Below are 11,559 nucleotides of genomic sequence, written 5' to 3'. Positions count from 1 at the left end.
CCCCCCCGAAAAAAAAGCAAAGGGGCTGTAAGGACAAAGCTGGCCTTGTGCTCTAATGTGAGTTTTGTGACACTTTTCAGACCCAGCTACTTTGGTTCCCATCTCTCAGCACAAGGTGTGACTCCGTGGCAGTCCTGTGCTACCGGAGCGCGGGTTAGTCTGCAGCTCTCTTGTGATAACAGGGCCAGTGCGAGCGCCATCCCCTTACTAGCCTGTTCCTGCCCGTTTGTTGTCCTCTCTGGTAGATTGGGGTCTTTCTAGGTGCAAAGCATCGGGCAGCAAATCTTTCAAAGTTCCCTTTCAAAAGGGATGAAAATGCTTTCATGTTGTTCTCTGTATTTAGACTGTGGCGCATGAGCTGCCTGCTCACTTTGTCTCCAAACTTGTGTTACTTGTTTACTGTGGATTCTCTTCAGACCATGTCATGTTTACCAGCCCTCTTCAAAAAGACTTCAAAGAACAGTACGGAAACGGTTCCTGGGAGGCCTAAGTCCAGCTTTGCTGGAACCTGTACAGACCCCAAAATACACAAGAGCTTATGCTTGTGTGGAGCTCCATCAAGTCCATTGCTGTGATGTGTATGAAAGAATAATAAGGATACTAAACTATGTGAAAGTCTAATGAGTGCAGAATAAAAGAGGATAAATTTATGCATAGAGTGATACAGCTTTAACGGACATGCTTTCACAGCCCTTTCCTCTGCCCCCAAATACAGAAAATTTGGTTTCATAGCACCATGTTCAATGTTAGACCTCCTTACCAGAAGTTCGGAACAATTGTTTAAAAGCTTTAGATAAACCTCAGTGTGCGCTGTCTTAAATTGTGTTTGAAAATCCCTACTCTCGCAAGCTCTCAAACACAATTCACTAGACACTGATCAACAAAGCATCTGGGACAGACAGGGAGTGGAGTCATGCGCTCTTGGCCTTTGAGCAGCAGAGTTTCAGATTCAGATTAATGAGGTCTGAATGCATGTAGGAAAATTGATTGTTACAAACAGCGTCTATGCTGCAGAGGTTGAGGGAGCCTCAGAAGTCACGAACACTTGCCAGGCCGCATGACCAGCCACTGTCCCACTCACAATGCTGGCACGAGCCAAGTGGTTACAAGGCTGGAAGTATCTACTCTTGGAATGTCCATTGGTGCACTTCAGCTCAGTCCTGCCCATACAGATATGCCTACGATAGTCATAAATGAGCCTGGGCCCTTGCTGAATCAGAGAGAGTTCATGGACTCGGCCTGACTTCACAGCCTGTGTCTGCGTGTGCATAAATGCACACGTTTGGATCTGAGAAGTAAGATGTTACTCAAATTATAGGTCAGCATATGTACATTAGTTCCACATCAGCTTGTAAGACTGAACACTGCTAAAGGTGGAGGAGAGGAAAATGGCACCTTGTAGTAAAACTTCTGTTAACATGTCGTAGCCTTTATTGATGTAAGATGCCAAGCAGCAAAGGCTGTTTCACAAATGTTCACAAACATTAGCATAAAGCATCCACTCACCCTTCATGTCTAACTTTTCCACCACTGGGCTCTATCAGTTTCCATTTGTGTGTCAGAAGATGAGCACCCTCAGTTATCCTTGGCTGCATCTGCAGTCTCCCGAGACTCAGCTGTTCGTGCTAGCCCCAGGTTCAGTGGATCACTGAAGTGGAGGAGAGCAGGATCTAATGTTCTTTAATTTCACTGGGCCAGGCCCAGAAAAACACTAAGGTCTCGGCTCTTGGTGAGGGGAAGGGGAATTGGTGGCACTCAGCATGACAAGGAATTCCAAATTCCTTATTTCCTTCTGTCCCCCAGAATAAACATTTTAAAATAAGCTCTTCTCCTTGCTGAAGCAGGTAGGAGAAGTACATTCCTAAGGCAAGCTTCCACAGAAATATTTGAAACAACAACAGCTATTGAGCCCCCATCACTTTCACACTTGTCTGGTGAAACCTTTTAAATGCCTCTCTCGATAAGGAATAAAATCTGAGTGACTCTTTGTTCTCGATCCAGAGTAGCAAATTGCTTTTATTTGTCAATAAACCTACGGCACTTTCAGTGCCTTTTGCTAAAGTGGAGCTGAAGCTTCAATCTGAAGACACGCCTCTAATTCCAGATTTAATCATGAGCGCTGTAGAAAGAGTCTTCTGTAAAACAAACAAAGCCCAGTTATGAGTGATTTTAAAGTTTCGGTTTTATGGCCTTCCTATGTCATTGCTCAGTTGAACTATATAAAAAAACACAATGCAAGTCAAATAATCTGTGTAATTACCATGGATTTACTTTTATTTCAAGGCTAGAGTCCTGTAATTCAAAACTAGACAAACCCCCCATTTCTCACTTTGGTGCTTTCTCTCTTTAATTTACCAGGAGAGGAAAGTTTTACAGGGAGAAGTAATACCTAATTTACTGAACCAAGTAGAAAAAGGAAAGATTGAGAATAACTGCTTTCAGTTTCACTTAATTAATTGGACTGAGGGGAAACAATACTGCTTAGGAACTGAAAAGCAGAGGCAGGGGGTAGCAAAGAGAGAAGTGCTAAGATTCACAGCCTGTCTGGGACAGGGTGAGGGAAGAGACTTACTGCCTGTGGATCAGCACAAGCTCAACTGGCGGTATTGTCTGGAATAATTATATCAATGCTTCTACTGAGTATGTAATTTTTACTATGGAGAAAAAATACTACTTCTTGTCTTCTGAAACTATTCTTTAAGCTTCCATTCAGTGTTGGAGCATACAGACGTGGGATAGAACATCTGTTCTGTGAAATCTTTTGTGTTGCTCTCTGCTTACAGCAGGGAAGGTACTGCACTGTCCACAGTAGCACAATTTGAGCAGCACAATACATGTTACTCTGAGTCAAGAGAGTGAAAATATACTGGCTCTGAAGCAATGCTTGCTTAATGCAACCTCATGGCAAACCACTGCGTGTGGAATCTAAAGAGCTTTGTGATATTCTGAGTACTAGCTTTTCAAGATGCACTTCTTCTGCAAAATATCCCTTTGTTCCTATTAACCCAATGTAGAATAATCCTGAATGATGAATTCTATTCTAAATTTCTGAAATTCTGCAGTACCTTTTTCTCCATAGCTTGATTTTTGTTTCATCCTAGCATTTTTCAAAGATGTCAAACGTAGACATTTGATCTAGAAAAACAAATAACAGTCATATCAGAGGTGAATTTAACATTATAGTCAAAATGCAGTCACATTCAGTAGGGAGGCAACTGGGTACCTTTGTTGGGATGGAAAATTATCTAGAGCTCCATCTCTGATGCAGCTGAGAGATAATCATACTATTTGTTTAGCAGGAACAATATTAGCCTTCAGCTAATAAGGACAATTGCTGAAGACTTTCCAGGCCTGGAGCTTAAAATTAATGGCTTGAGTCATGGTTATTATTTTCCTAAAACTCAAGCAGACTATAGGCAATGGATCTTGTTTGCGTAGATGTGAGCACAAATAGTAAATGGAATTAACAAATTCCACGCTTTATAGAGAGAGTGTACCTATGGCCAGCATTTCGAGAAGCTGTGGAATCCAGAAACGGGCACTGGGACCCCAGGCAGTGTGGAGCTATGTTGTGATTCTGTAGGTATGGTCCTTTGCATGTAGGAGGCAGAGTTCAATGTGTCACTTCTCACCTCATGTTTCCGAAGGGTTGGAAGTGGCAGAAGAATGTTGCAATGGGCACAGGTCACCAGCACATCAAAAGACTGGGTGTCTTTAAGATCTTGAGGTGATGTGGAAAGTCCACCTCTTGTGGGAGAGGGAAAGCCAGACTTTTTCTTCTTTGGGCGTTTAAGCAAAGTTTTGGAGGTCAGTGGCTGATCCCTTTCTTTTGCTTTGGGACGGACATCTTTCCACACCGTTGCATTCTCGGAGCAGGAAGAGGAAGCCAGGGAGGAAGACGACTGTGATGGATCGCTGATGAGTTCTGAAGTTGACTGGCCAGCAAGAACTTTTGTCAGCTTATGGGCTGCACTGCATTCATTCTGTTAAAAGAGAGTATGCATAATGAGGTGAAGAAAGATTGGCATTACACCCAACTGTGTGGTATGTTGCGATTTGCGACAGAGGTGAGTTATGGGGAGGGACAGTGGACACCACCTCACAGTGATGCTTCAGCTGCATACTGGCTGGAAATTAAGCACAGACCATTCTCTTGTTCATTTTCAAATGTGCTTACCAGATGTTGAGAGTACTGGTCGTCTGGGAATGACTTATTGCACTTCTGACAAAGATTGCCACCAGTACCTTCAGAAGGGAAAGAAAAAAAAGAAGAGAAACACATTACTGACACTAGTTATCTGGACAGGCTGCTCAGATTCACTTATGGTCACCGGTTCTAGAGAAACACAGAATGCCGATTCCACTGGCCAAGAAGGAATTAGAGCTGTGACTACATTTTGCTTTTGGCACCACTCAAAAACAATCCACCATCCCTTCTCGCAAACTTCAGGATATTTGAAGTTCCACTCCCATGTTTTGCTGCTCAAGATGCTTCATTCCTACCCTGGCCTAGCTAATTCTATTGCTAGGGGGTTTTGCTCTCTATAGTTTATTTTGCCAACAACTGCACCTACTGATGCCTGTTCTTTTCTGGAATCATTGACAGGATTCATGATTTTTTTGTCTTGACATACTCTGTCCAATACCATAGGCCTAATAAAGCTGCTCTCAACTTCAAGAAATAAAAGTATGCATCACTGTATTTTATATATGAAGTAGGAAGAAATTCTAAATCGTATTTTCTCCTGCACGACAAATTGAAAGAGGAAGAAGTTCCACTTATTTTCTGACAAAAGGAATTTCATTTCCAGGATATAAGGGAGGCATAAAAGAACATGGCCAATGAGCTACCACGCAGTGGAACCACTCTGGCTTTACAATAACCAATATAAGAGAAAGCAACACCTGGCCCTTTCACTGCAGTTGGTTAAACAGTCCCCTCCAGTCTGGATTACTGAGAATTGTGGAGAAGGTAGGAGAATTTTCATTGAGATTTAACAGAGTTGACCCAGTCCATTACAATGAGGAATTTTGCTTACCAGTGGGGCAAATAAATGTTGCATTAGTGGGTGCTTCACTGGTTTGAAAGTTCACATCCTTATGATAGGGCAGACCACTGTTCTGACAAATATCTTTGTGTTTTTTCTGGTCTTTGTACATGATGTATTTGTTACACTCCCAACACCGCTCTGTTCGGCTGGCACAGATGTTCAAGTGTTCCTGCAGCTTGTTGAAGGGCATTTCAAGCTCACAGATCTTGCATTTCATTGCTCGTTCGTGGCACTCCTTGGTCTGCACATGAATAGAGGAAATTATTGCAAATTTTCTATCAATACTAAAAGAGGGCACTGCGTGAGAGCAATGAGTGAATGCTAAAGAATGCCCTCCTTAAGGTGTATGTAAACAACCAAATGCAGGTTTAGCTGTGTTAGGAGTTTGCCTATCTAGGCTATCTTCAATTTAGGATGATTTAGGCAATATAAGGCAAAACAGGAATCATTAGCAGTGAAGATGTTCTGTATCAGTACAGGCTAGCAACAGAGCACAAGCCCACCTAGAAAATTCCAATACTTCGGCTACCACCACGAGGGGAAGCCTGTCATGTCTTCACTGCTTTGGTTCCTTGAAATGGTTAGACTACAGCTAGTGTGGACAGGCTGCTCTCACTTCCCAGCCTCTGCCAATTCTTTTGCCCATCTTCTCCTTGGCTGTTTCCTTGGCCTGGCACTCATGCAGTTCCCATGCAAGGCTCCCGTGTGAGAGATGACTCTTGCTTTGTATAACCTCTCCTTTGGAAAAGCAGGTAATATGAGTGTGGGGGCAGGACAGAAATGTCTTTGAGACCCTCTGACAGAGCATCAGCTTGAGGTGCCAAAGATGAGAAAGTAATAGATTATATCCTGGAACAGACTGCCCTATCACAACTGGATGAGCAACCACCACGGGATATACTTATTTGCAAGGGGGAATAGGTATGCCAAAACACTGCAACTGTTGAGAGGTTTAAGTTTCTTCATGGTCCAGGCAGGAGTCAGGAATTTACACTTTTTTGCTGTTGAACCCATTAGTGTGACTCTTGGTGGCTGGTCAAAGGGATCAGCCTAGAAGGTGGAAAGTACTGCACTCCATACGTACCTCATGATGCTCCAACTTGTATTGCTGCATGCTTTGGTGACAAAGATTACATCTGACCTGCAAGCAAAACATACACCAGTTCACTGGGAGCATAGGATGATGGTTAGTGCTTTCATATGTCAATACAGCTTCAAGCTGCTGACATGATCTTCCTGTCATTTTCATCCCAATCATCCACAAGCTGGTGGTGAATTTTTTTTTCTCTGTGAGGCCTGAGCTGTGTTGATGAGATTTTGAGGAAAACAGATATCTGATGATTCCACAGGAAGCTGTCGTTCTGTGCAGGGATCCAGTTCTCAAAGGAGCCCATGTGAAATGCAAAGTGTGATGTGAAATAAAGAGCGTGTATTCAAATTTTTGACTGAGGTTTAACTTAAAAGTATAGGTCTGGTATTCAGCTAGTCTAAATTATAATAGCCTCTCTGAAAAAATAGGAGGTATGCTCATTTTCTATAGGCTTGCCATGAGAGCTACTCGTGTTCTGTTAAATAACTCAAATCAATGGAATCACTAAAACAATGAAAGCAGTAAAACAGACTAAAAAGTCACACCTGTGTATTCATGCTTCAACATAGTACCTCTAGCTACAGGGTTCTTAATGCTATACTGAAAATGCTATTGCCTCACTATATGAAGACCTGATAAAATTACTCTACCAGTCCAGTTTTGTTAAAAATGTGCATTGAAGTAATAGCTTTGTACAAGCAAGGTTTATGTCAGATCAGGTACTGTCCATCTTCCTCTAATCAAATCATTTAACTTGTATGCTCTCGCTAATTCACAAGCACTAGGAGCGTGTATCCATACTTGATCTGTAATTTCTATTTCTGAGGAAACTGAGATACCACAGTGGAAGCTTTAGTCTCTTAGGACGAGTGTGCGATAAGATCAAAAGGTGCTGTAACCAGGCGGGAAGGGTCATATCAGACCTGTACAGATTTTCTGGTCAAACAATTACAGAAGTCCAAATCTAGTTAATATAGAGCACATACCATGAATATACGTTGTAGTTTAACCCCAGCCAGCAACTAGAACCCTGCAGCCACTCACTCACCCCCACCTCCTTTTCACCCCACCAAGAAGGGTGGGGGGAAATAAGGAAAAAAAAAGAGGGGAAAGGGAGAAAAAAACCCTGGTGGGTTGAGATTAAGACAGTTTAACAGAAATAATAACAGAAAAGGAAAAATAGCAATAATAATAATTACATGGGTCACTCTGGTGAATTGGCACCCTCCTGAGCAGTGATTGCGGATTCCTGCCCCCGGCTAACCCCCAGATATATATAGTGAGCATGACAGCTATGGTATGGAATATTTCATTGGCCATTCCATCATTCTGCCTATTCCTCTATGGGAAGCTGAAAAAAAGTCCTTGAACAGTGTAAATATCACTTAGCAACAACTAAAAACAATAGGTATTATTGACATTCTTTTCACAGCAATCATTAGAAAGAAAATTAACTCTTTTCCAGCTGAAACCAAGACAACATACCACTTCAGCACTGGCAGAGCTTTTTGCTATTTTCAAGGAAACCCTGAAGAACAAGTCGCATTCCTCACCTGCTTATGTGCTTCTGTCTGATGGTCTTTCATATCCTTTTGGGCAACTGGTTCATCACATTCTGGACAGAGAGTGAGAAACCGCAAGCAGTGGGCCTCATGGAGGGAGAAATTGGCAGCAGACACATCTCGTTTACTACAGAGCATATAAATGGAAAAGAGAGATGAGTAAATGAGCTGGTGTGGTGGGTTGACCCTGGCCAGCAGCAAAGCACCACACAACTGCTCACTCACCACCCCACCACACACACAGTGGGATGGGACAGGGCGGGAAATAGGAAGAACAGAAGTGAGAAAACTTGTAGGTTGAGTGGGGGGGGGGAGGAGGAATAAATGAAGCAAATGACATCACTCGCCATCTCCCACAGGCATACCTATGCCCAGCCAGTCTTTGAACAATAGCCAGCTTGGAAGCCAAAAAAACTCAAACCCCAATCCTATTGTTCTTCCTCTAATGCAGTTTTTATTCCTGAGCATGCATTTGTACAGTATGGAGTATCTCTTTGGTCAGTTTGGGTCAGCTGTCCCAGCTGTGTCTTCTCCCAAACTTTTCCTCAGCCCCAGCCTACTCACTGGGGGAGCGGGGCAAAGTGGGGAAAAAAGAGAAAACCTTGACTGTATGCAAGCACCCTTCAGCAAAAGCCAAAACATTGGTGTATTATCAACACTGTTTTAGTCACAAATACAAAACACAGCACGATAGGGGCTGCTGTGAAGAAAATTAATTCCATCCCAGCCAGACCCAGTACAACTGGCTACAATTCAACTAGTTTGTCCCTAAAAACTAGAAATAAGTAGTTGGCTTTCTGATTCATCTTAATGAGACATTTAGAGACTGGATTCTGATACACATTCTGTTCTGCCATGCTAACAGGTATGCTTCTGAAAGGGACAGGGCAGCTGCTGGTAGCTCCTGGTATATTTGTCCAACAATTGTTTCAGGAAAAGCTCGGGCTGTTGTTTACATTGTTTACAGATGTGGACAGGAAAGAAAGGCCCCTCTTCTGGGTGTCATCTAAGGCATCACAAAATTTACAGCTCTTTGGCTCCCAGCAGACCAATTTAAGGTAGCCCAGCCAAGAAGCTGCTCTGTTCAGATGAAGGCTACCTCTGAGCTGAGATACACAGATGTCACCATGCTCAGTGGGTTCAGGAAGAGTCACTTAAGTTTATCTGGGAAATCACTTATTTGATTTGAATGACTGACATGTTCGCAACATTAGTGACAAGAATTGAGATACAATTCAACAGGGCTTGGGTCAGACCTGCCGAAGAAGCTTCCAGGTGCAAACCTTAAGCAGTGTAACACTGCCATTGCTCCCCTTGAAACAGCCTCCAAGGATGAGTTATGTGCACACCAGCTGATTTTCTGACTTCATGTGCTAGCATGACCTGGGATCCTGATCCCATGGGACCTGTCTTAGGAAGTCAGCCTCACTGCCCTCACTTCAGGCTCAGAGACCTTAGTGCGCCAGGCAGCAGGAGGTGAGGTGTATCCCTGTCATTTCAAAGTCTTTACCGCAGTGGGCCCTGCGGCAGGAGGTGCTGATGCCTGACACAAGAGAGTGATGGTCATTAGGACATGGCAGCTAGAGGTAAGCCCTTGCAGCCTTTCTGGCCTACAAGAGTAGGAAGACTGCCTGAAAGGACATGTACACTGCCAGCTCTGCTACTTCGAGGAGATGTCTGAGGCAGAACAGCTGATGCCATTTGGGCGTTCTGCACTAGTCTTTGTTCCAAACTCTGACATCATGTCTGGGCCACAGAATCAGTTTGCCCAGCATCAGTCTGCTGGTCACTCAATGTGGAAGGAATGGCCAGGGTGAGGCCACATAAATTACGAACAGCCCAGCACCAAGACAAAGCAGCCACAGCAAAAAAGCCTTTGGGCAGTTAACTCTTCTAATTTTCTTAGATAAGGTAAGTTGCCTCAAGAAAATCTGCTTTAGACATGAGAGGAAGCTTCTCATGATTATGATGGGTAAGCAATGGAATGGATTTCCTGTGGGAATACATCGTCTCTGTCACCAGAGTTTTTAAGAATTGGTTAGAGGCATCTATCAAAAGTTTTAGGCAAAGTAGGTCTGCCAGCAGTCTGATCAGTGTGCAGCAACTGCTTTATTCAAAGCATCCCCTACAACCTTTTAGAACATAATGCACAGGCTCTCTTTATGCAAGGCTAAGCATTGGTTCTTCTTTGTGACCAAATAAAATTGAGGCTAAGCTCAGGTTTAACGTTTCTAAAGTTGGCTCTTTTTCTTTTTAATTGCAGTGCTTCGTAGTCTTTGTTCACGTAATTGGCCCAATGGCCTCGCTACTAGTTGAGACACACCAAGCTATGCTATCCTCATGGCCTCTTTCAGCCTTCTATCCTATAAGAGATGGCAATTACGCTGAAAAAAATGATCATTTTATCACTTAACTGCAAACATAGCAACAGAAAGAAACATCAGCCACGAGGGAAAACTGAGGCAGCTGCTGGGTTTGGCATGGTCCATGCACTGACTCTGCTGCCAGACACTGCAAAATTGCCCACAGTGGTATTATGTAAAAGAGAACATGCAGCACGGGAGAGGGCTATGGAAGAAACCTCTCCACAGCAAAGTAGCAATAAAGTAGCACCCTGGAAATGTGAAAATGCATACAAAACTTGGTTTTGTTTACTACTTAATGGCTAGCATAGACCTGTCTTGCTGTATGGTTCTTCCTCTTATCCCCCTGTTACGGGAAACCTAGATAACACTAGGGAAAATCCTAGAAAACTCTTTAAATCCCTACGCTTTGTAGGGGTGGAGAGACAGAAAGATCTCTTACCAATTTTTGCAGAACCGGCTCTCTTCTGACATGATATTTCTTTTTATTCTGCTGGATATCCTTTCTTCAGAGCAGAGAGGGGAAAAAAAAACGAAACTGAAAGCCTCTGTTGCAGTAACTCCACCCCAAACAGCTGCTGAGCCAAAAATTCTTTAAAGGAGCAACAGCAGCGTTGCCAGACGAGTATTAGTTTTTACTGTGAGTTCCACATACAGATTAGTGTGATAGTCCTTAGAGGAACTGTGGGATGTGAGTTTCCTTCTTTCCCAAATAAGTCTAATTTACAGTAGCTGGTTTGTGCAGCAGGCAGGGCTGCGCCCAGAGCTGCCAGAAGCAGATGTGGGCAGAGGGGTTCCTCTGCCTCCCTGCAGCAGGGCACAGACCCCCTGTCGTGGTTGAACCCCAGACAGCAGCTAAGGCCCATGCAAGCCACTCGCTCGCTCCCCCCTGTTGGGCTGCAGGAGGGAATCAGAAGGGTTGAAAGTGAGAAAACTTGTGGATTGAGACAAAGACAGTTCAATAGGTAAAGCGAAAGCCACACACACAAGGAAAGCAAAGCAAGGAATTCATTCCCTGCTCCCCACGGCAGGCGGGTGTTCAGCCGTCCCCAGGACAGCCGGGTGCCATCACGCGTAACAGTGACTCGGGCAGCCAAACGCCATCACTCTGAACATCCCCCCTTCCTTCTTCGCCAGCTTCATATACTAGCATGACCTCAGATGGTATGGAACAGCCCTGTGGTCAGTTTATACACTGAGCACGATGTCACACGTATGGTCAGTTGGGGTCGGCTGTCCCGGCTGTGTCCCCCCCAGCCCATTGCCGGCGCTGTGAGGAGCAGAAAGGCCGCGACGCTGTGCAGGGGCTGCTCAGCAGTAACGAAAACATCCCTGTTCTGTCAACACTGTTTCCAGCACCAATCCAAAGCATAGCACCATACCAGCTACCGTGAAGAAAATGAACCGTATCCCAGCCGAAACCAGCGCCCTGCCATGCCCGCACTCGCCCACCCACTGCGGGCGCCCGCCGAGGTGCCCAGCGAGACCCCCCT

The 11,559-nt window shown here is 44.2% G+C and overlaps 2 protein-coding genes across 2 annotated transcripts in view; both read right to left on the bottom strand.

Annotated features, from left to right (window-relative positions):
- Window positions 1–1,140, bottom strand: part of LOC104283312 (XIAP-associated factor 1-like) — a 13,229-nt gene extending 12,089 nt beyond the window's left edge. The window contains exon 1 of the mRNA XM_009881471.1: window positions 1,082–1,140. Coding sequence (XP_009879773.1) covers window positions 1,082–1,140 — 59 coding nt within the window. The remainder of the gene's footprint in view (window positions 1–1,081) is intronic.
- A 1,860-nt stretch (window positions 1,141–3,000) lies between these two features.
- XAF1 (XIAP associated factor 1) lies at window positions 3,001–10,540 on the bottom strand. Its single transcript, XM_009881470.1, has 7 exons — window positions 10,509–10,540; window positions 7,695–7,830; window positions 6,136–6,192; window positions 5,040–5,292; window positions 4,178–4,245; window positions 3,633–3,983; window positions 3,001–3,135 (listed from the first exon to the last, which is right to left on the bottom strand). Exons 1-7 carry the CDS (start codon window positions 10,538–10,540, stop codon window positions 3,001–3,003), a joined length of 1,032 nt encoding a protein of 343 aa, XP_009879772.1.
- Window positions 10,541–11,559: the final 1,019 nt, after the last annotated feature.

Source organism: Charadrius vociferus, unplaced genomic scaffold, assembly GCF_000708025.1.
Source record: "Charadrius vociferus isolate BGI_N301 unplaced genomic scaffold, ASM70802v2 scaffold323, whole genome shotgun sequence".
Lineage (NCBI taxonomy): Eukaryota > Metazoa > Chordata > Aves > Charadriiformes > Charadriidae > Charadrius > Charadrius vociferus.
The sequence above is the reverse complement of the archived record's forward strand: the minus strand, read 5'-3'. Positions and strand labels throughout refer to the sequence as shown.

Coding starts and splice junctions, on each gene's coding strand:
- XAF1 (XM_009881470.1), bottom strand. CDS start 10,540: ATGTCAGAAGAGAGCCGGTTCTGCAAAAATTG. Junction 5,293..6,135: donor ACAAGTTGGAGCATCATGAG/GTACGTATGGAG, acceptor ATTCATGTGCAG/ACCAAGGAGTGCCACGAACG. Junction 4,246..5,039: donor AACATTTATTTGCCCCACTG/GTAAGCAAAATT, acceptor TCCCTTCTGAAG/GTACTGGTGGCAATCTTTGT.